Here is a 22,215-nt window from a genome sequence, read left to right as displayed (position 1 = left end):
TATCCAATGGAACAAAGACAGTCTCTTTAGCAAATGGTGCTTGGAAAACTGGACAACACGCAGTTGTATTTTGATTGATACTCCAATCAAAAGACACAAATATGAATGAATGGATTAAAACAAAAAACAAAAAAAAACAAGACCCATCTATCAATATGACTTGTACAAGGGGTTAACCTCTGATGTAAGGACATACACAGACCAGAAGTGAAGGGATGGAACAAGATGTTTCATGCAAATGGAAAACAAAGAAAGCTGAGTGGTGCCTGGGTGGCTCAGTGAGTTAAGCGTCCAACTTCAGCTCAGGTCATGATCTCACAGCTTGTGGGTTCGAGCTCTGCATTGGGCTCTGTGCTGAATGACATTTCAGAGCCTGGGGCCTGATTTGGAGTCTATATCTCCCTCTGTCTCTTCCCCTCCCCAGTTCGTGCTCTGTCTTTATCTCAAAAATAAATAAACATTAAAAAAAAAAACCAAAAAACAAAGCTGAGGCAGTTACACTTATATATGACAAAATACTTTATAACAAATCCATAATAAAAGATAAAGATGGGTATTACATAATGCTAAGGCAATAAGACAATAAAACATTTGTAAATATTTATGCACCCAACACAGAAATACCTAAATATATAAAGCAGATGTTATCACACCTAAACCAAGAAATTGACAGCAATACAATATCAGGGAACATCAGTACCTCCACTTATATCAATGGACAGTTCCTCTAAATCACATGGGACATTTTCCAAAATAAATTATATGCTGGGTCACAAACACAAGGTTCAATAAATTAAAACTGTGATCATATCAAGCATGTTTTCTAAACATAATGATATGAAACAACTCCGTTACAAGAAGAAAACTAAAAAAAAAAAAAAAAAAAAATCACAAATATATGAAGATAAATAACACACTATAAAACAACAAATGGGTCAACACAGAAATCAAAGGAGAAATAAAAAAATACCTTGAACAAAATAAAAATGTAAATACAGCATGCTGAAGTCAACAGAAGTTGCAAAAGCAGTTCTCAGTAAGAAGTTCATAATGATTAAGGCTTGCCTCAAAAAACAAGAAAAATCTCAATTAACAATCTAACTTTACACCTAAAGGAATTAGAAAACGAACAAGCAAAGCCAAAGTTAGTAGAAGGAAGGTCATAATTAAGAGCAGAAATAAATGAAATAAAGATTTAAAAAGACAATAGAAAAGACCAATGAAACTAAGAGCTGTTTCTTGGAAAAAATAAACAAAATTAACCAACTTTTAGCTAGACTCAATAAGGAAAAAAGAGGGCTCAAATAAAATCAGAAATGAAAGAAGTTACAACTGTTATCAGACAAATACAAAAGATTGTAAGAGACTATTACTAATTACATGGCTACAAATGGGATAACCTAGAAGAAATGGATAATTCCTAGAAACAAAATCTTCCAACATAGAATTATGAATAGAAAATGCAAATATAACAATGACTACTATGGAGACTGAATCAATAATCAAAAACCTCCCAACAAACAAATGTCCAGGACCAGATGGCTTCACAGGTAAATTCTACCAAACGTTTAAAGAGTTAAAGAGTTAATACCTCTTCTTCTCAAACTATTCCAAAAAATAGAAGATGAAGGAAAACTTCAAAATCCATTCTATGAGGCCAGCATTATCCTGATACCTACACCAGACAAAGACACTACAAAAAAACTACAGGCCAATATCTCTGACGAACATAGATATAAAAATCCTCAACAATTTCATGATGAAGTCACCTAACCAAATCTATACACCAAAATAGTCAAAACCTAACAGTGCTGACCACTTTGAAATCACTTAGCCATAGGATGTCCTGTTGTTCAAAACTTATTAAATACATTGTTTTTACTTAAAGAAAGAGAACAAAGTAAGGCCACTACATTAAGACAACAAGGTCTATGGTCAAATTACATACATACATACACACACACACACACACACACACACACACACACACGAGTTAGTTGGGGCTTGTGGTTCCACAGTGTAGTGGTTATGACATCTGCTTTACACATACACGAGTTAGTTTAGACATGCCAAAATTTCATCATAACGTATCAGTAAATACATCAGTAAATTGTAATATATCATAATACATTAGTAAAGTATATAAAAACATTTAAAATCAAAGATCATAGTACATTTAGAGGTTTATTTCTTCACCCTTAATTTCTGAAGAATTAGATACATTTGCACAACTGCTATTAGGTTACAGACAAAAATTCATGAAAGAAATATATTCAGAAGACAGAAAAGAAAAAAAAAAAAAGATGTGACTGAAATCCTTGTAAATCAAGAGCTGTTAAAAGTTCAGATGTAAATTACATAAACAATTAACTGTCCTATAAGCTGAAAACTTCATGGAAAAAATAGTCCACTGATTACAACCACAGCAAGCCAAGGTCATATTTTTGACAAACTGATTTTTTATAACTATAAGCAACCATTGGATGTTTATGACCAAGCTTTAAAAATTAATGCGAACACATAAAGAAAAAGATTTTAAATACATAGAAAATTCTTCACTGATTCAAGTTCAAAAGGAAGACTGAAATGCAAAAGGAACATCAGAAACACCTGATATGAGTATGTTTTCAAAACATACCAGGAAAGAACACATATATGATAAAATATAGTCCAAAACTCAACTGCCCAATTCTGAACCCTGTGCCTGTCCTTGTCAGAATACCTTCACAACTTTAGCAGTAAGACGCAGTCTACTATCCAAAAACTTCATGGCCGTTCATCTCCATGAGTGGGACCTATGTATTTCTAAACATTCAGTCCTGAGCCATAAGACCTGAATCTTAAATGACCAAAAAGGAAGGCCATGGAAATGGTGTGAGGTTACTGATTTATTATTGCTTTATTAGCAAATACAACAATAAGCTTTTAAAATTTTTATATAACAAAGTAAAAACTAACGATGTGTATTTTGAAAGACAAGAACATATAAGACATACACCAGAACCTATAAAAATAGCCAATTTCAATTAAACACTTAGGATTCCCACTGTGGTTTATGGAAATCACTTAATATGCCATATCTATGCACCTGTAAAAAGGAACTTCCTCAAGAAATTGGTGAAATATGAACTGGAAGGGAAGCAAGCTATGAAATCAAGAACTGAAAGATGAAGAATAATTCTTTTTAAAGGACTTAATATGTAGTCATATCATTGTTGGTAAAAAGTAACTAATAAAATCCATAGGAAAAAAAAAGGAACAAAACAGAAAACCGGAACAATTTTTTTCATCTTTTAAAAACCACCTCCGGGGCGCCTGGGTGGCTCAGTCAGTTAAACATCTGACTTCGGCTCAGGTCATGATCTCACAGTTCTTGAATTCTAGCCCTGCATCCAGCTCTGTGCTGACAGCTCAGAGCCTGGAGCCTGCTTCGGATTCTGTGTCTCCCGCTCTCTCTGTCTCTCTCAGCAATAAATGAACATTTAAAAAAACATTAAGAAACCACTGTAATCAAGGCATCCAAGGCCTAATGTGACAAAAATGAGAATAAGTGTGAGTTTATTAAAAACAGAAAACTACAATGAACCATCAAAAAGCATTTACCAATTTTTCAAGACCACGTATATAACATACACTTACAATTTTCCGTTATTTGTTTTCTGCTCAAGGATTTGAAAATAAGCCCCCCTCCAAATACATAACAGACATCTCCTAACTGTGTTTAAGTGCTTACCGGTAAAGGGGTGCCTGGGTGGCTCAGTCAGTTAAGTGTCTGACTTCAGCTCAGGTCATGATCTCATGGTTCGTGGGTTTGAGTACCAGATCAGCCTCCATGCTGATATCTCAGAGCCTGGAGCCTGCTTTGGATTTTGTATCTCCCTCTCTCTCTCTGCCCTTCCCTGCCTCACGCTCTGTCTCTCTCTCTCAAAATTTAAAACACATTCAAAAACATTAAAAAGTAAATAAAAATAAAAGTCAGTCTGTTGAGTCAAGAATTATGTAATAAATGATAAATGGATTTTAATCAAGGGGGCCACATTTTCTGAATCTAGACTGATGACAGAGTCAATATATGTGTTTTCATGACCTAAAATGGACTGAGTGACCCACACACCTGGCACTGTGTCCTGTGCTAAGTGTCAAACAGAGACAGACATATAATACATGGTTTCTGCATCAGCTGCTCCCTACCTTTGCCCACTCTCCAATTTATTTTTTACTTAGTAGCCAGAGGATCTTCATAAAATGTTACTCAGTCTTATCGCTGTATTACTTCAAATTTTCAATAGCTTTCGCTCTCATTTATAATCAAATCCAAGTATCTTCAAGGCTTCCAGTGCTCTGCCCATCCCAGCCATCTTCTCTCTCCTATTCCTGTCATTCACAATGCTTTGTCCTTTGGTCTTCTCAGTGCTCCTCAAATGTCCATCTCTATCAACCCCCAAGGTCCTAGCCTAGAATCCTCCTCACCCTAACTTCTTACTTGACTCCTATTTTCTCCTTCAGCTCAAATGTCACTTCCATAGAAGCATTCACTAATGTCCCACATTAATGCTGCAAGAGATGAGGAGCTGGTAAGTGGTATAAAGCAAAGGAGTAATGGTTAATTCCTTATTTTAGAAAAATCATCCAGACAGGAACTTGTACAATGGACTGGCTAGAGGTGATATGAGGGAGATGACAGCTATAGGCAGCGAAGCTAAGTAGGAAACAACTATAAGAGTCTCAGAGAGAAACAGAGATCGTATGTATATAAGAACACTAAAGTCATCTTTGGCTCTGCATAAAGTTCCATTGGGCTATGAGCTCTCTAAGACCACTATTATATATTACAAACTTCCTATGACATTAGAGAGACCCCATAAACATTAGTTAATTTGAAATGAGTGTGAGAACATCAGTGAATATAACCAAGATGCAAACAATAATCACTGTCATTCATTTATTGAACACTTAGGCACTATGCATAATGAAGAAGGGGAAGGCAGCAGTGGTGAGGAGCAGTGGCTCTGCCAGAGTTTGTACTTTATGAGTTTGCATCTCTGTGTTTTGGTTTTTTTCAAGAGCTAGTATCTATGTCAAAGGATTGTTGTGAGATTTAAATGTAAAGCACTGAAAAGAACACTGCTTGTCACATGCCAAGTACTTAATAAAAATTAGCTACTAATAAAAATTAGTCACCGCTGTCATCAACATCATAATCATTATTTTTATTATTAGTACCACTACTACAATCATCAAGTACTTCAGAGACATTTCATCTTCACAAAAGAACTTAGGAAGGATATACTATTATCTCTACTACACAATGAGGGAAAGTAGGTACAAAACCAGTTTGCAAAGTTTTTAAGCATCATACTGGGATCTGAGACTAGTACTATGAGTCTAAAGTTTATATATTAAACACATTATGACACTGTCTCTCAAAAGGGGCAGGAGGGACTCAGTGTGATAAGTAATATAATTTTCTAAGCCATATGATTTACTGAACATTTACTATGCTCTAAGAGTTCTTCTAGGCTCTGAAGCATACAAGAGAAACAAAACAGGTTAAGTCTCTTCTCTCATGAGACAGGCAAGATAAGAGAAAAATATCAAACAGCGAGAAGTCCACCACAGAGATTCAGAATTAAGAGTGATGTGTCTGGGGGTCACTTAGATTAGATAGGCAGAAAAGGCCTTTCTAAGGAGATTTAAATTTAAGATGAGAACCTAAAAGACAATCAAAAGGGACAAGCACAAGGTACCAAACAACAGGATAGAGAGCTTTCCAGACACAGGAAATAGCTACTACAGAGAGTCTAAGTGAAACAAAATTGTGTCTTAAGCAAACAAAGCAAGTCAGCATGGCCAAACAGCAGTGGGGGAGGAATGGAGTATTCCATGAGATGACAGAGGCAGGCAACAGCCAGGTGCCTTGGGGTCACTCAAGGGAAAGGAATGTGGATTTTATGCTTAAAGGTAATAAAGGATGATGGGAAAGTGACATGATCTGAATTATGTTTAAAAGAAGCTACTCACTGCTGGATGGAAAACAGATTGTAGTAAGACAAAAATGTGAATTCTTTCCAGGCTATCTCAGTAGTTTAGACCTGAGATGAAAGTGCTTTAACTAGAGAGGCAGGAATACAGCTGGAGAAAAATAGACAGATTCTGGTGTACATTTCAGGAGATGGAGTACAAAGGATTTACAAATGAACTGAATAAAAAAGATGAAGGAAAAAGGATTAACCTCTGTATTATAATGGTTTAGTTTACTGAGGTGACGAAAATTAGGGGAGGTACATGTTTGGGGTAGGAACAGGAGTTAGAAATAAGAGTACAGCTTTAGCCAGGTTTCATTTGAGATCCCCATCATATACCCATCTGGAAATGTTCAGTAGGCACCTGGATCAGAATCAGGAATCCTGGAAGTTCGTCTTTTCCTTTCTCTTGCTTCATAGAAGACTGAAGATACAGAAAACATCAAGAGGAACATAGATTTTAGAATGCATAATGTGAGTATTCTGTAACAATCTACAACAGTGAGACAAGACCTTGTACTCCTCGTGAAACTATTTCACTTATAGAAAATAAAGCATCATCTCTGCTGAGGATAATAATACAGAAAGAAAGTAAGCTTTAAGGTCAATGAGATTCATGCCAAGAGAGTTAACCCATATCATGTGGCCTCTATTTCTTAAATCTTACAAGATTATAGGGCAGGACCTACTAAGAAGAGATAGCAGCTCCCAGCAGGATACAATTTATAAGTGTTTCTGAAAATTCCATCCTATCTGAAGGGAATCCATTGCATACCCAATACAAGACAAAAGTAAACCCTAACTGTACATAAAATAATGACCTCTCCCTGCTGTCAGACAGGAGTTTCCATGGAAACTATCTATCACAAAGAATTTCCTTAGATTTGTGATTATTGACAAAAACAAAATAGGCTTGGAGTCAAATGAGAACTAGATTCTGGGTAATCTGATTCAAGCTAATTGTCTTTCAGTGTGACAAGTTTTCTTAATCAAATGGCTACTTAGAGGGTAGACATCAAAATGAGAGAAACAGACAAGCAACCTTATCTGTTTTTGTGTAAGTCTTACTCTTAAATAGCTATCAGCAATATTGTAAAAGACCGTGTTAGGAAAGATAAGAACTAAAATTTATTGGGCAGCTATTAAATATCAAGTGTTTTGCACAATAATCCTTCCAGGCAAGTTTTATTACCCTTAAGTTTTATAGAGGAAGAAGCCAGTTCTCAAAGATGTAGAGTAACTTGCTCAAGATCAAACAGATAGTAAGCAACAGAGCCAGGAGGAGATTCAGGTTTAGCTGAACACAAAACATGTACACTTGCCTTAGGCTTTTTTAAAAGGGGCTAAAACCACAATGGTCCAGGAGCCCAAGCCTATGGTCTCTTTAAGCTATAAGAATCTTACTGATTAACTACTGAATTAGGCTGAAAACAAGGCTATAATGTATAAAAAGAAGAGACATGTAAAATAAAGAAAGAGACATGTAAAAACCAAAAGAACCAAAAAAGAAATAAGTAAAGGAAAAAAGTAAAGTCATGCTGATAAACTCACTTAGATGTTAATAAATTTAGGGAGCCAAGATAGAGTTGTGATATTTCATTTTAAGGAGTAACTTTTAAAATTATCATTTAAGAATAAAAGTAAAAATGCCAAGACATTTCTTAGCTCATAACAATTATCTCAAATAATTTAACTGCAATACCAAAGTGACTGCTATTGCTGCCTAACTCTGTCAACCTAACATATTGTGTAACTGTAGTAGTCACATGGAAAATGAAAGCAATCTGAGGTACTGCATGCTACACTCCTTCCCTAATTAGTTAATTATTTTCATTATGGAATTTGCCTATAAATTCATTGTCTTGTACATTTTACTCCAAGGTTCTTTAGATTCTTTAAAGAGAAACCTGGACCTCCACATTATCTCTTTGGATTTAAGCAGTCAAAACAAAAGAAATTCAACCAAAGCACACACTGACACATCAGCAGTCAGAGCACTACTTAACAAGCATGCACACACATAAACGCAGGACACACACTAAATTCAGTGAAGAGTAGAAACAAAGACAAAATAGTAGAAATAAATCCAAAAGGAATAAAGAGGGTTACAATGCATAAACCAATCTAGGTAACACCGGAAGTTAATTTTCCAAAATCAAGGTACTAGCTTCCATTTTTGCTAACACCGAATAGTGTCTAGCCAAAAGTACCAGGGAAAAGCTCCGCTGTCAACTGAGAACATACTTTTAAATAACTGTTAAATGAAATTATTCCTTAAAACACTCTCCTACAATAGTAATGTCCAAAGAACCATAATAGAAGAAAACAAATCAATTCCAATGCAATATTTCTCAATTAGTAAATAAACTATAAATGCAAACTCTTTTATTTTAACAGATGAAAGATTTAAGGATTTTTTTAGAGCCATTACTAAGTTTAGGTTAGGGGGACCCCCCCCCCCAAAAAGGTGTAAATGTTGAAAGTAATTTATAAGAAATCAGTTCCTTTAAATGGCTTAAAACTATGAAGTTTAGTATATTTCTATTTTGTTTCTTGGTGCATTCTATTTCAATTTAATAATATGGTACTGGAAACGCTTCTTGTGTATGCCTTCAAACACTCAAAATAATGTTAAAGTACAGTTCTTAGGTTTTGAAATTTTCAGAACTGTTGATGCATAAAAGCATATCTTTAGTATTCTGTTTCCCTATAACTGCTGAATGACTTTGCTAAGTGCTGGAAACCCACCAAACCCTTATTAGGAAAGCCTAGATAGAAAAAGAGTCCAGTGCTTAAATACAGAAAACACAGTCCAAAGATATATGTCCTCTTATTCTTAGTTCAAAGATTAAATCAGTAATCAACTGGCAATGTTACATATACCATTTTGTTATTTAGCAGATGACAACTGAAGATAAGGGTCATTTTTGGGCCTTAATAAAAGCTTTCCTTTATATCTGATTGTGATTCTTCTTTAAGCTCCTTCCTTTTTCATGATTTTCCTCCTCAATCTTGCCAAAACAGGATTTAAAATCTAAATGGAAATAAAAGGGGAACCACTGTCAGGATTTAGGCAGGCTCATCTCACATTTACCTGTTAATGAGTCCTGAGGCTCTGCTTAAGGCATATTTGAGACAAAAACCAGCCTCTTGACATTAGGCTTCTGCAGAGTGTTCCATTAATGAACAGGTTTTAAATGGCCAAAATGAAACACAACCTACAGAAAAAAGCCTTAAAGACTTTAGTTGTCATTTTAGCTCGATGGCCATTAAACAAAGGCCTTTTCTTCCTCTGTAAAGGTAGACTAGATACATCAAAAGACCTGAGTTCCTAATGGGAATACAAAGGTGGTCTCTCTTGGATGCATGAACTTCCTTGAAATTGTTTTCAAAATCCTGGGCACTCATCAGGGGAGCAATCAGCTTTCATCAAGCTTGCTAAGGGTCTCATCAACATGACTGTCCATGTTAGTCTAAGAGCCATTGTGCAAATGCCTCCTCCAGCCCTTATACCAAAAAGCCATGGGCTGGAAGGCAGAGCAATGGCCTTGAAACATGATAGTCTGGAGACCTGGGGCAAATTGCTTCACCTTTGTGAGCTTCCATTTCTTGTCTATGAAATTGTATGTAAAAATACCTCTTTCACAAGGAGTTGATAAAGAGTAAATAATTGTAACCTTTACCAAAAACTGCTGATTTATAAAAGTTATCTCCATTATGCAATAAGACAATAATCACTGAAGAACCTTTTTAAGTACCCATTTAACAATTGAGTGTCCCAGTTACTGAGGAACTAACCCTGGTCAAACAGAGCTGATGTAAAGAGAGGTTTCCAGTCTTCACTTCTCATGCCCTACACAACTCCACTACAGGCCACATTCAACACACAGTACAAACCTGAGCCTAATAACAGCAGAATTGGCACTCGGGCTTGGGCCCACCAAAGAGGAAATAAAACCGAAATGACATTATGTGGTGACATCAACCTTCAGAATCAAAGATATCTAAAATTACCAAGTGACCCTTTTGGGGTCTACACACTTACCAGACCTTAAGAAAGCGGGTGGAGAAGAGACGATGGCATCAGGTGAGTTGGCCATTTCAAATTGTTGACTCTAATCATAAGCGTCGCAGGCTAAACTAGAGCAATTTTCAAAACTGTTTAGTGAAGGTTAGAAGCAATCAGCGTTAGATTAATTGAAAGCAGTGTGAGCAGTTATTAACATGATGCAGTGTGCAACAAAGGCAATAATTGAGGTTCATTTTAATTTTATTTTCTTTTTAATGACTTGAAAATTTGATTTTCTTTGCTTTAATAAATTACATTTGCTTATATGGATGAGGCAGGAAATACATAATATCCACTTATTAACATTACATAAGAGTGGCATCCTCTATTGAACAGTGCAGTGATTATGCTACTATGTAACAATGCTCAGAACTTTGCAGTGACATCTATATCAGAGCCAGGTTAGCCCAAGTTTCAAACTAAGCTGAGTTTATATATTCTTCTAAAAGTAACAAACAGAATCAGATTGGTTGTTTTCAATGACATAGGAAGTCAAGGATTCATTCAAGAAACTATATAGTCAATACCTTACAGAGTTAGAACCAGAAACCTCAATGAATTTGAATGACTTCAAATGGTATCTATCTCTTACTACAATGATATAAACAATATAGGAACATCCAACATTTATACTATGCATTTAACTACTTTGCACATGAAACTGGACTTAAGTGACTGCATTCAACAAAAGTTAAATAAAATTTGAGATTTTTCTCACTTAAGAAAGAGAAGGTAGGTTTTCAAAGCTCACTGTTATGACATGCAATTCAGAGAAAATAAAAACTGGAAAAGAAAATAAATCCTATATGCTTATTAAGAGGAAAGAGAAATGCTGTAAAATAGATGTGGAGGGCAGAGCTCAGTTCCCTGTTAAGAAAACTCAGGTTACTCTCTTTGACCAGATATTATCAATCCAATTCCCTTTATAGCCCAAATAAACACATTGTTAGCAGTCAATCAATACTTCAATATGACACAAAAATTTTAAGTGTGAAACACAAATATATGACTATACCAACTAACTATACTTACTCTTAAATGTACTAAGGACTATTAAAAAATTCTTTCATATTTCTGTGGTAGTTTTGCTATAATCTAAGTAAATAAGTGCAGAACTTCATAAATAAAGTTTAAAAACATAATGGATATTAGCAACAAAGATTGGATGAATTTCTCCTGTATTATTTATGAAATTAGATACTTTATTCAAATTTAAAAAAGGAAAACTACACAAGGGACAACCAAGAACTTCATAAATTGGGTAAAACCCCAAACATAATGGGGGCATATTAGCTGAGAAAAAAAAAAAAAAAACCCTCTAGGGATCAATGCAAATGCAGACTTAGTTTTCTAGGGCTACGCCTTTCCTTAACAGTAGCATCTTTCAACACTGACAAATAGTAATGTCAATCCTTTAAAAGGGAAGATTAAATGAACACTTGTCATCCCACCATCTTTTGTTTTGTAAGCACACTTTTAGCTCAAGATTACATACAGCCAGCCAGAAACGAGGGAAGTTTCAATCCTGTCTCTCAGAGGACTGATGGGCCCTAAGTGCTAACTTCAAAGACGTGACTTTGCAATTTGAACAAGTCAGTTCAGGACACTTCCAACTGTAGTAACTGCCTGCGCAGCGTCTTCTGACCTCGGTGGCTTTGGATTTGGGAGGCACAGCTGGGAACTATGTGTCCAGAGGCCACTTGCCCAGGGAAGGAACCCGCTTCCTCCAGAGCCCTTAAGCATGACACTCAACGTGACCCCCTTCATAGTCTAAGGCCCTGTCTCCACTCAATTTCTGCCACATAGTAATCGGCTAGGGCTCACAACTTGTGAAGAACATAAAAGGGAGATATGAAATAAAGCAAAACTTTTTTGCTGGCAGTTTTCTAGGACCAGATCATAATCACATCTAAGAATGAAGCTATTTGATTTTTTAGGGACGACCCACTGTCTTTCCCAGGAACCTGGCAGCCGCCTTATTTCTAAAGAGTAAAACTCCAGCTTTGGTGGACACCACCACCTAATTTCTGAGCGAAACACACACGAAATAGCGTTGGGGAAAAACACATGTAGTCGGGGGCACCACCAATTTGGGAGGTGGGGGTAAACATGAAGAGGAAGGCCGGGACCGCAGTCTGCTTTCTAAGGGGAAACACGCGGGCACAGGTTCAACTCCAGGACCCCGACCAGCCTCCCGCCCAAGGCGCTTGAGGGGGAACACCACCCTGGTGCAGGGGAGGGGGTGTCGCCCCAGCCAGCCAAACCTGAGCGCTTGGCCCGGGCTCTTCGCTCCAACACCTTCCAGTTCCCTTCAGCCATGAGCCCCGCCGCCCCCACCATCTCTCTCAGGCCGCCGCCTTTGCCACCGCCCCAAAGGCCTACTGTCAGCTCCGCCCGGCCGGCCCCGCCCCCACGCACGACACTGTCGGGAGGCGCGCCTGCCGGAAGTGAGCGCAGGGGCGATTTTCGACCCAGCTTCACGGCCTCCCAAGAGTCAGATGTGTAGTTCTAAGGGAAAGTGAGAGGGGAGCCCGTGGCGGCTCGTACGGGCGGGGAGGCTGTGCGCTTTCTCTCTTGGTCGGCAGCACGGTGCTTTCCGGCTGCCGTCAAGTGCGGCACTGGGCCGGAGGGCGGGGGCCGAGGGGCTGCCATGGCGGCGGCGGGCCGGCTGCCGAGCTCCTGGGCGCTGCTGGCGCTGCTGCTTGGGGGGCTCGCACTGCTGGGAGTCGGGCCGGTCCCGGCGCGGGCGCTGCACAACGTCACAGCCGAGCTCTTTGGGGCCGAGGCCTGGGGCACCCTGGCGGCCTTCGGAGACCTCAACTCCGACAAGCAGACGGACCTCTTCGTGCTGCGGGAAAGTCAGTGCTTGCCCGGCCCTCCCTCTGTCCGCTGTCCCTGTGCCCCTCCCGGTGTACCCCACACCCTTAGCCCGGATGGCCAGTCTTCCTGCATTTCCCAACCCTTCTCTCCCGACCCTGTCTCTCCCTTTATCTTCAGCATCCTTTGCAGTTTGCCCGTTCTCTCCATGTTTTCCAGCCCCTTGTCCTGACCACCCCACAGTTTTATTTACCCACATAAGTCCTGGAAACACCCCAGTTTTGTTTTTTTTTTTCCTGAGAAGCCGTAGGCCTTCACCCATGTACCCCCTCCTCCCCATGGAATCACCTGCCTTTCAGAGTCCTTCCTGATTCCCAGGAGTCTTTGTAGCTTGCCTCTGCGTTCCCTCCTAAAGTCCTTTCGTTCCTTCCTGCTTTACTTCTTCAGTTCTCCTTCCCCTTTCATAAACTGGAAAAGATGCAACTTGACAGTGTCTTCTCATAGGGGACTTTTACCTACCTCATTTGCCTTATTCACCTGCCCCTCCTCTTTTTCATGGTCCCAGCTTTCTTTGAACCTACTCCCCACTCCCCAGCGCCCTAAACACTCCACAGCTCACACAAGCATTTTGCAGGGACCACTGATAAACTCAGTGTCTCCTTGGGAAAAGATTCTCAAACTGTAGATTCTTCTCCCTCCTGAGCTGTCTAGTCTTTCATATGCCCCTGACCTTTTCCTCACTTTGGTCACCACCGTTGTCTTCCAAATCTCTGCTTTCCTTGTCAACTCGAGGTTCTTAGGAGTTCTTTGCTTTAACTAAACATCACTAAACAAACTTTACTGTAAATTTTGATGCTGACCACGGGTATTAGAGGGTGTTAGCATTCTTTCGAGTACCCACAAAACTGGGTAGGTCAAGGCCATGAAGGAAGGAGGTGAAGCGGGTTTATACAGAACTCAACTAACAGGATCTTGGCCTAGGTTTCTTGGGCTCTTGCCACAATACCAGAACCCCCTGGGGACTCTGTATATTTTTCCTGTCTTTGTATGACTATGTATCTATTGCAAGAAAGGTGCACACTATCAAACCCCTAGCTACTCCATCCAAACTGGATGCAGAGACTTTCCTCTTAACGTTAAAGATGGCTTGGGTTTAATTAAACCATTTCAAAAGTCTGTTCAGTGAGTCCTCCTGAATGCATCCAATGAGTTCCAAAGATGCACCATCCTGGGGAATGGTTCCATAGGAGCCACAAGAGGAGGGTCTTGGAGGATTCATCTTTTTCTTCTTAAGTATGTAGTCATGTCCTTGTTACTAGTCAGATACCTACAGTAGGAGTTCCTGTGTCCTTGGTGTGATGCATCTGCGTGATGAACTAAACAGCTTATAAGGGGTCACATTCTTGGGGAAACAAGGCTTGACATATACTATAATTAAAAGGTATGTTCTTTACATGGTTAAGTCAACTGATCTGATTCCTGGCAAAAAGCCATTGGTTTCAGTTTGTTTTGACCAACTGTTCATCCTTCCTATTTCTCTGCTACTTTTTTAACATTGAATTTGTGATATACTATTAAGTATCTCCATTCCATTAGACATGTAGGACTCACCTTGAAAGGGCATAGTAACTAGAGTAAAATAAAAGTGTTTTTGTTAAGAACAGCACCCAGAAAGCTTTTTGTAACTACTGATTGGAGGTGTTACCTAGAAACTTTTCTCTAATATCATATATTCGCTTCTTTTAGGAAATGATTTAATCGTCTTTTTGGCAGACCAGAATGCACCCTATTTTAAACCCAAAGTAAAAGTATCCTTGAAGTAAGTACAAATGTATCTGTTCCTATAAAAAACAATCATTACTGTAATGATTGATATGTAATAGCTAGTTGGGTTGTCTTTGAAATCAATTTTAACTGTGTTGACACAAAACCACTAGTTATGAGGTGTGAGTAGCAAGTAATTAGTTAGGAAAAATAGTGAATATACCAAAGTTTAAAAGTCATTTACTTTTGAAAACAAATTAATAAATTTGAGTAGCTCAATTCCTGCATAAACACCCTTCATTCTCTAGCAATATAGTACCCCTTCATGAATGTGTTGGGGATTGTCCCTCATCCTGAGTGTGCCCGTGGGAACACAGGCTTGTCAGGTCAACTATGTATTGAGGGTGAGAGGGGGGCTTCATTTGCACTGGGGAAGAGGTGTTCTAATTTCTTTTTGTTTGTTGACTTGTAGGTGATGAGTTTTTTAAGGTTTATTTTGAAGGAATTTAAATCAAGCAGAAGTCTTTAAATGTTCAAATAATAGTTCTTTCATTTATATGACTGGCATTGCCTGAAACTCAGTGATCTTCAGTAGTGAGCCAGCACAGTTTTGAAACATAGAAGCAAGGATTGATTGCTGGATGGTTCAAGGAAGAAGAAATGAGTTAGTGCATACTAAGGTGGAAGCTTCCAGAAAGTTACAAAATTTCAGTGACCTTCAGTACAATTTAGGTAAGGGCTTTCAAGTTTGGCGACACAGCATTAACAAGATGGCAGTAAGCATATTGTGAAGAGGAGGTGGAAAGATTTACCTAACAGAAGTGTAGGGTGTACTTTGGAGAGTTTTGGACCAAGAAGATGAGATTAGGGCAGACTAGGAGCCTTCATAAATATCGGAAAGAGTTTGAACCCAATCCCATGAGAAGTGGAGAATGATAGGTTGTTGTTTAAAGGAGAGATGAAAAAACAACAGTATTTTAAATTTATTTACTTGTTAACCATGTGCAGGATGAATTGGTTTACAGAAAGATCAGAGGTTACTTAGGAAATGGTTTAAAAAAAATTTAAATTCCTTTGTGGGTTAATAACTGCCCAGAGTCTACAATATTTAAACTCACACTTATGTTTTAAAAAATGGCCTTAAGTTAGAACATTGAAAGGAAAGTTTTAAATGGACAAACAGAAACTTACCCTAGTGAGAAATTTTCCTACATACTGGATATCAGCATGCTTGGAGTGGGAACAGAAAGATAAATATTATATACAAGAAATGACTTGCTTACAAATAATTTTTCTTGGAAAGAAATGTTTGAACTACAAAGGACTAGGGTTCCACTAAGTTAAAAAAAAAATCCCAATTCATTTCATTTTTCTTGATTAACAAATGCAGTGTTGTTTTCTATACTATTACAATTTAGAAACTTGTTTTTATTTTATTTATTTAGAATATCTTTCAAAGCATATGGGGCTTCTGGGTGGCTCAGTCAGTTAAGCATCCGATTCTTTGTTTCAGCTCAGGTCATAATCTCACGGGTTCACGGGTTCAAGCCCCGCTTTGGGCTCGGTGCTGACAGCACAGAGTCTGCATGGGATTCTTTCCCTCTCGCTCCCTGCCCCTCCCCCCTCAAAAAAAACCCAAAAACCAAAAAGAATATTTTTCAAAGTATAAATAACTCTCCTTCATTCTTTACTTCCCCCGCTCCCTTGTTCCTTTCTCAGATGCAACCACTTTTAAAAACTTAAGCTATTTTTTTCTGGTGCTTATTTCCGTATTTTAAAATAAGCTTTTACACTGTAATCTCTTTAGTAATTATCTTTATCTCTTGGATTTTTGTTAGCATAGATGAGGGTTTACCATCTTTAAATTATATCATCTCAATTATCATTATATCATATTTTTAGTTAAATCAGTAAACATTGTTTACATTTTGACCATGTAGATTCTGTGCACTTCAGAACCAAGAAGCATACAGTATTTCATTTTTTTTTAATTTTTTTTAATGTTTATTTATTTTTGAGAGAGAGAGAGCACAAGCAGGGGAGGTGTAGACAGAGAGAGGGAGACACAGAATCCGAAGCAGGCTCCAGGCTCTGAGCTGTCAGCACAGAGCCCAACGTGCTCGAACTCATAGACCACGAGATCATGACCCAAGTCAAAGTCAGACGCCCAACCAGCTGAGCCACCCAGGCACCCCCGTATTTCATTTCTGTATCGTTTTTCCTCCTGCCGTAAATCGTTGCTTTTTAAAATCAATTGCAGGGGCGCCTGGTGGCTCAGTTGGTCGAGCTTCCGACTCTTGATTTCAGCTCAGCTCATTATCTCACTGTTCGTGGGATGGAGGCCTGAGTTGGGCTGCATGCTGACAGGAGGAGCCTGCTTAGGCTTCTCTCTCTCCTTTTCTTTCTGCCCCTCTCCCGCTCATGTGCACACTCACACTCCTTTTTTCTCCCTCTCAAAATAAATAAACTTGAAAACAATCAATTGCATAGTTTTCTGTGTACATATCCTTAATTTCTTGGTAGATGTTGCATCATATTGGCCAAATATCTATTGTACATTTTGTTTTCCCCTTTGAGTCCTATACACTTCTGCCCAATCAGAGTTCATTTTTAAGCCTTCTGCAAGGTTAGTATTTGGAGACTTTCCCTTTGCTGTTCTTTGTTGGATCCCTCTTTCTTGGATCCTGTGCCATTTTATTCTTAGCTTCTTCATTTACTTCACTGGAATGCATCCTTTAGGAAATTCCTGAGATAGAATGTATGGTATGTTCAATGTCCCCCAATTTTTTTACTCTTAATAATTTCATTGGCCTATAGTCTTCTAGCTTCATGGGTTGCTATTTTAAAATCCAATGCTTTTCTTTCTTCTAATCCTTCTAATGTGACTTGTTTTATTTTTAATTTTGGAAGCTATTAGGGTCTCTCTATCCCTTTTGTTTTGGTATTTCATGATGTTGCACCTTGATATAGATTATTTTTTATTTATCGTGCTGGATATTAAGTGGATCCCTTCAAACTGGAAGCTTCTATCCTTGGGGGCTTTTTGAAATGTTCTTATTTCTTTAGTAATTTATTTGTTCTATCAAGATTCTTATCACTTTGTTATTGGACTGCTGAGTCCAACCTTTATTCCTTCATTTTATCTGTGTTTTTGTCATTTCATTTTGTTTCCCTTTCTAGGAAGTGTTCTCACTTTTATTGTAAGCCTTCTATTGAATTTTTTATTTTAGCTGTCATATTTTTTATCTCCAAGAAGTTTTCTTTGTTCTCTTATTATCCTTTTTTAAGCAGGCTGTTTCTTTTTGTTTTATGGACATACGTTCTTCTCTTATGTCTTCAAGTGTAATTTGAAGTTTCTTTATTCATCTTACTATCTGTTTTGTTCAGATTCTTTATTGCTATTTTTTGGTTCTCTTTGATATTCATAGTTTTCTTCAAAAAGCCGGGGTATCATATTTAAGAGTAAGGCAATAAAGAGCTAATTGGAAAGTCTTTGCATGGTTGGACATGTTGCCTGTCTCTTGCCCTGTGGTCATGTTCCTGGCTGACTAGCAGTCCAGGAATAGGGTAGAGCTGGAGGAAGGGTCAAACTGTTCCTTCTGTAGACTTTCCATTAACCCCCTGTTTTTAGCTTATGGCTAAAACCTTACCCTCTGCTGTAATTTAACTCTCTAATGCATGATTAATAAACTCTGTGGTCCTTGTCTTGCTAAGAGAGAGAGACAGAGAAGGGACCGTCACTCACAATACAGACTTTCAGTTTAACCTGTATTCAGCCTTCTGCATCACTCTTGTGTTTCACAATTTCTGATGACTGCAAATTCTGAGCCTCTCAGTTGTTCTGGGCCAAAAGCTTTTCTTCTTAAGACTTTACCTTCAGACACTTTAGCTTACAGTTTCCTTGCCATTTAAGTCCGTTATCAATATCTTCGTTCGTGATCTCTTTGTTTCTGAGGGGCTATACCTTTTTTGTTTTTAAAGTTCATTCCATATAATTTTAGTGGATTCTTTGAAAGAAGAAAAGATAAACACATGAGTTAATCTCATATCTTTAAATGCTTCTACTTTGTATTTTTACAATCATAAAGAAGCTGGGTATTTATGGCAATAAAACCTTGATTAGGTTGGGGCGCCTGTCCGTTAAGCTTCCGACTTCGGCTCAGGTCATGATCTCATGGTTGGTGAGTTTGAGCCCCGGGTTGGGCTCTGTGCTGATAGATAGCTCAGAGCTTGGAGCCTGCTTCAGATTCTGTATCTCCCTCTCTGTCTGCCCCTACCCCGCTTGCACTCTGTCTCTCAAAAATGAGCAAACATTAAAAAATTTAAAAAGAAAAAGAAAAAAACCCATTGATTAGGTTAAATTTCCATCTAATCCTTTGTAATATATTTCTATCTATTCCAGAATATTTTTAGCCCCAAATTATGAGTATATATAAACAGGTATTACTGCCAAGTATGTGCAGTATGTGTTATTGTGGATACATATGTACACATGCACATGAAGAGGCCTCCACAATTAGATATAGTTTGGTACTGTATCTCATAGTAGCGTGTATGGTTGCTATATCATCATTTTTAAACACCAGGTGTTTTTCATGGAAAAGTTAAAGTTTTATTGGAATTATTTGAGGAAATTGGCATTACCAAAATGATTTTATCATAATGAAAATCAATTTTAGAGACTGACACAATTTGAATTTCTAGCTACTAGTAGTTCGCTATTAGCTTTTAGGTTTAGCTACTTAATTGCTACAAACTTCAGTTTCCTAGTCCATTCAGTGAGAATGACAGTACCTATTTCAGGTTTGGAAACTTATCAGTTAATAGCTATTAAGCATTGACGTAATGTGTGGGACACAGTAGGTAGATGCATCATGATAAATCTATAGTATTGTTTTTCTTCACCTTATTTAACCTTTTCAGTATTTTTCTCATTTTCATCTTAAATAAAATCTGATATATATATTTTTAGAACTTTGATGGTATTTTCAAAATAATTATATATTTGAAAACTCGCTGCCTTGCTATTTGCTCTAAATGGAATTAAATATAAATTGAACACAAGGCCTATTTTTTTGGTTGGGTTATTCAAACTGCGTTATGACAAGACATGCTTTACGTTTTCAATGTTAATATAAATAAATTCAGAATTACTTCATTATTAATAATGTAGTATTAGGTATATGTGTTTTGATAGTATATTGCCAGGTTTAGTAAAAACTTATTTTCCATTGTGAATATTGAATATCTTTCAGAAATAAAATGATTAATTTTCACTGTAAAATTTAAATCTGCATTAAAATCCAAAATTAAATATTTCACAAATAATACCTTTTAACTGATAAAGTGACAGTGCTTTAACAGTTGATTATGAGCTTCCATTTCTTTTTTTTTTTTTTAAGTTTTTTTTAAAGTTTATTTTATTTATTTTTGAGAGAGAGACAGAGCACGAGCCGGGGAGGGACAGAGAGAGGGAGACACAGAATCTGAAGCAGGCTCCAGGCTCTGAGCTGTCAGCACAGAGCCTGATGCGAGGCTTAAACCCTTGAGCCGTGAGATCATGAACTGAGGTGAAGTTGGATGCTTAACCAACTGAGCCACCCAGGCACCCCGAGCCTCTATTTCTTATAAGCCAGCCAAATGCACTGGTGTCCTTGACAAAAGAACTAAGTAAAAGGACTATATTAAGCAGTGCATGAATGTAAAACTGTGCTTTCTTTTTTTTTTTTTTTTTTAACTGTGGTTTCTTTTGAAATATTTTAGATTTTTTATTTAAGATAGCTCTACCTTCATCCTGAATTATTTTGTAGACCAAGGAGGCTTACATACATGAAGGATAATAAGATATTAAAAATGAGAATAAAATTAATGTGAAACTTTAAATTTTGCATTGAAAATATTTGTATGTAGTACAGATATAGAGATGTTGTCCTTTTCTATTATAGACTGACTAGATACCTTAAAATGTGTGTTTCTTATAGGAATCACAGTGCATTGATAACAAGTGTAGTCCCAGGGGATTATGATGGAGATTCACAAATGGATGTCCTCCTCACGTATCTTCCCAAAAATCATGCCAGCAGTGAATTGGGAGCTGTTATCTTCTGGGGACAAAATCAAACATTAGGTGAATTTGTTTTAAGAGTTCTTAATATGTGTCTTTGGATATTAAAGGAAGAATATGCCTTTTATTCTTAGGTAAATGTAACAAAAATATTGTTCTGAAATCAGTTCAGTAATGCAGTTCTTAAGAGTCAGTAATTGTAGGGGCATCTGGGTGGCTCAGTTGGTTGAGCATCCGACTTCAGCTCAGGTCATTTTCTCTCAGTTGTGAGTTCGAGCCCCACATCGGGCTCACTACTGGTCTGCTTCTGATCCTCTGTCCCCCTTTCTCTCTGCCCCTCCTCTGCTCCCTCCCTCTCTCTCACTCTTCAAAAATAAACATTTAAACTTAACAACAAAAAAAAAAAATCAGTAATTGTAAAACTTTTTTAAAAGTCAATTTTTTTATTTTTCTTTTGCAACCCAGGACTAGTCTGGGGTTGAACAAACTCTGCTCTTGCTAGCTTAAGGAAGAGAGAGAATTATTAAAGGATTTTTATGGCCTATGGAATTATTGGGATGGCTAAAGAACACATTCTAGGTTGACCTTTCAGGAACGATCCCCAAAGCCTTCAAGGAAGGCTTTTTACTGTCAGAACATGGCCAGTTCACAATAACTATTAGGATGACATTGTGTCTGCTGTGACCCTCACCAGCCAGATGGTTACCCTGCACCCTGCCTCTTGATACTCACAAATTCAATGATCAGACACTGAGGTAGAAATACCAGAGACACAGCTTTCACTTCACTCCTAGCTTCCAAAACTCAGAGTGTATCTGATTGTCAAGGCTTACATCTTATTCAGAATCTCAGATGCAAAGATACCTGAGAATAGCTATTTTGGTTTCTAGTCCCTCCCAGTACAGAAAAGCACAAAAAGGTTGTAGCGGAGATTGAGAGTCAGTCTACTATATCCACCCCTAAACTTTCAGAACTTATCTGAAAAACGAATTAATTATAACTAAATAGATGACTTTGTTCATGGGGCCAGTTTTCAGGGTGGGGTGGAAGGGATGCAGTTGTGTTTTTGGTAACATTTGAACTTAAGCAGTAGTTTCAATACTTCAAATTAATTCAGTCAATAAATATCTGAAGAAATAGTACCATGTGTAAAGCATTTTGTGTACATAAGCATGGATATTTTAGAATCAAGTAGTTTTGTGCATATTGCCAACTGCTAAATTTGTATTTAAAGAAAACTCACCTAAGATTTTTAGATTGCAGCCTCTAAAAAAAAGTTCTTGTAATGGTTTTAACTATAGAATGAACCCCGTTGGTGTCTGGGTGGCTCACTGTGCTGCCGTTGCAGTGCCTGCTTGTGATTCTCTCTCTGCTCCTGCTCCACATATTCTCTCTCTCTCTCTCTCTCAAAATAAACTTAAAAAAAAGAATGAACCCCAGGATTTTGTCTTTACAAACTTGGATGTCTGTTTAAGTTA

General features: G+C 37.7%; 2 protein-coding genes across 9 annotated transcripts in view; one reads left to right on the top strand and one right to left on the bottom strand.

Moving 5' to 3' along the window:
* Nucleotides 1-12,482, bottom strand: part of PHKB (phosphorylase kinase regulatory subunit beta) — a 269,902-nt gene extending 257,420 nt beyond the window's left edge. For 2 of the 7 annotated variants that reach the window (XM_045442643.1, XM_045442642.1), the window contains exon 1: nt 12,357-12,482. In XM_045442643.1, coding sequence (XP_045298599.1) covers nt 12,357-12,432 — 76 coding nt within the window. In that variant the 5' untranslated portion in view covers nt 12,433-12,482. Of the gene's footprint in view, nt 1-8,906; nt 9,058-10,068; nt 10,182-10,906; nt 10,960-12,356 lie in introns of those variants that run through there. The other 5 variants (XM_045442647.1, XM_045442644.1, XM_045442645.1 and 2 more) reach the window with 5 other exon arrangements.
* A 21-nt stretch (nt 12,483-12,503) lies between these two features.
* The window catches only part of ITFG1 (integrin alpha FG-GAP repeat containing 1), a 347,243-nt gene continuing 337,531 nt past the window's right edge, over nt 12,504-22,215 (top strand). The window contains exons 1-3 of one of the 2 annotated variants that reach the window (XM_045442649.1): nt 12,504-12,950; nt 14,656-14,728; nt 20,655-20,800. In XM_045442649.1, coding sequence (XP_045298605.1) covers nt 12,743-12,950; nt 14,656-14,728; nt 20,655-20,800 — 427 coding nt within the window. In that variant the 5' untranslated portion in view covers nt 12,504-12,742. The remainder of the gene's footprint in view (nt 12,951-14,655; nt 14,729-20,654; nt 20,801-22,215) is intronic. The other variant, XM_045442650.1, reaches the window with a different exon arrangement.

Source organism: Leopardus geoffroyi, chromosome E2, assembly GCF_018350155.1.
Source record: "Leopardus geoffroyi isolate Oge1 chromosome E2, O.geoffroyi_Oge1_pat1.0, whole genome shotgun sequence".
Classification (NCBI taxonomy): domain Eukaryota; kingdom Metazoa; phylum Chordata; class Mammalia; order Carnivora; family Felidae; genus Leopardus; species Leopardus geoffroyi.
The sequence above is the reverse complement of the archived record's forward strand: the minus strand, read 5'-3'. Positions and strand labels throughout refer to the sequence as shown.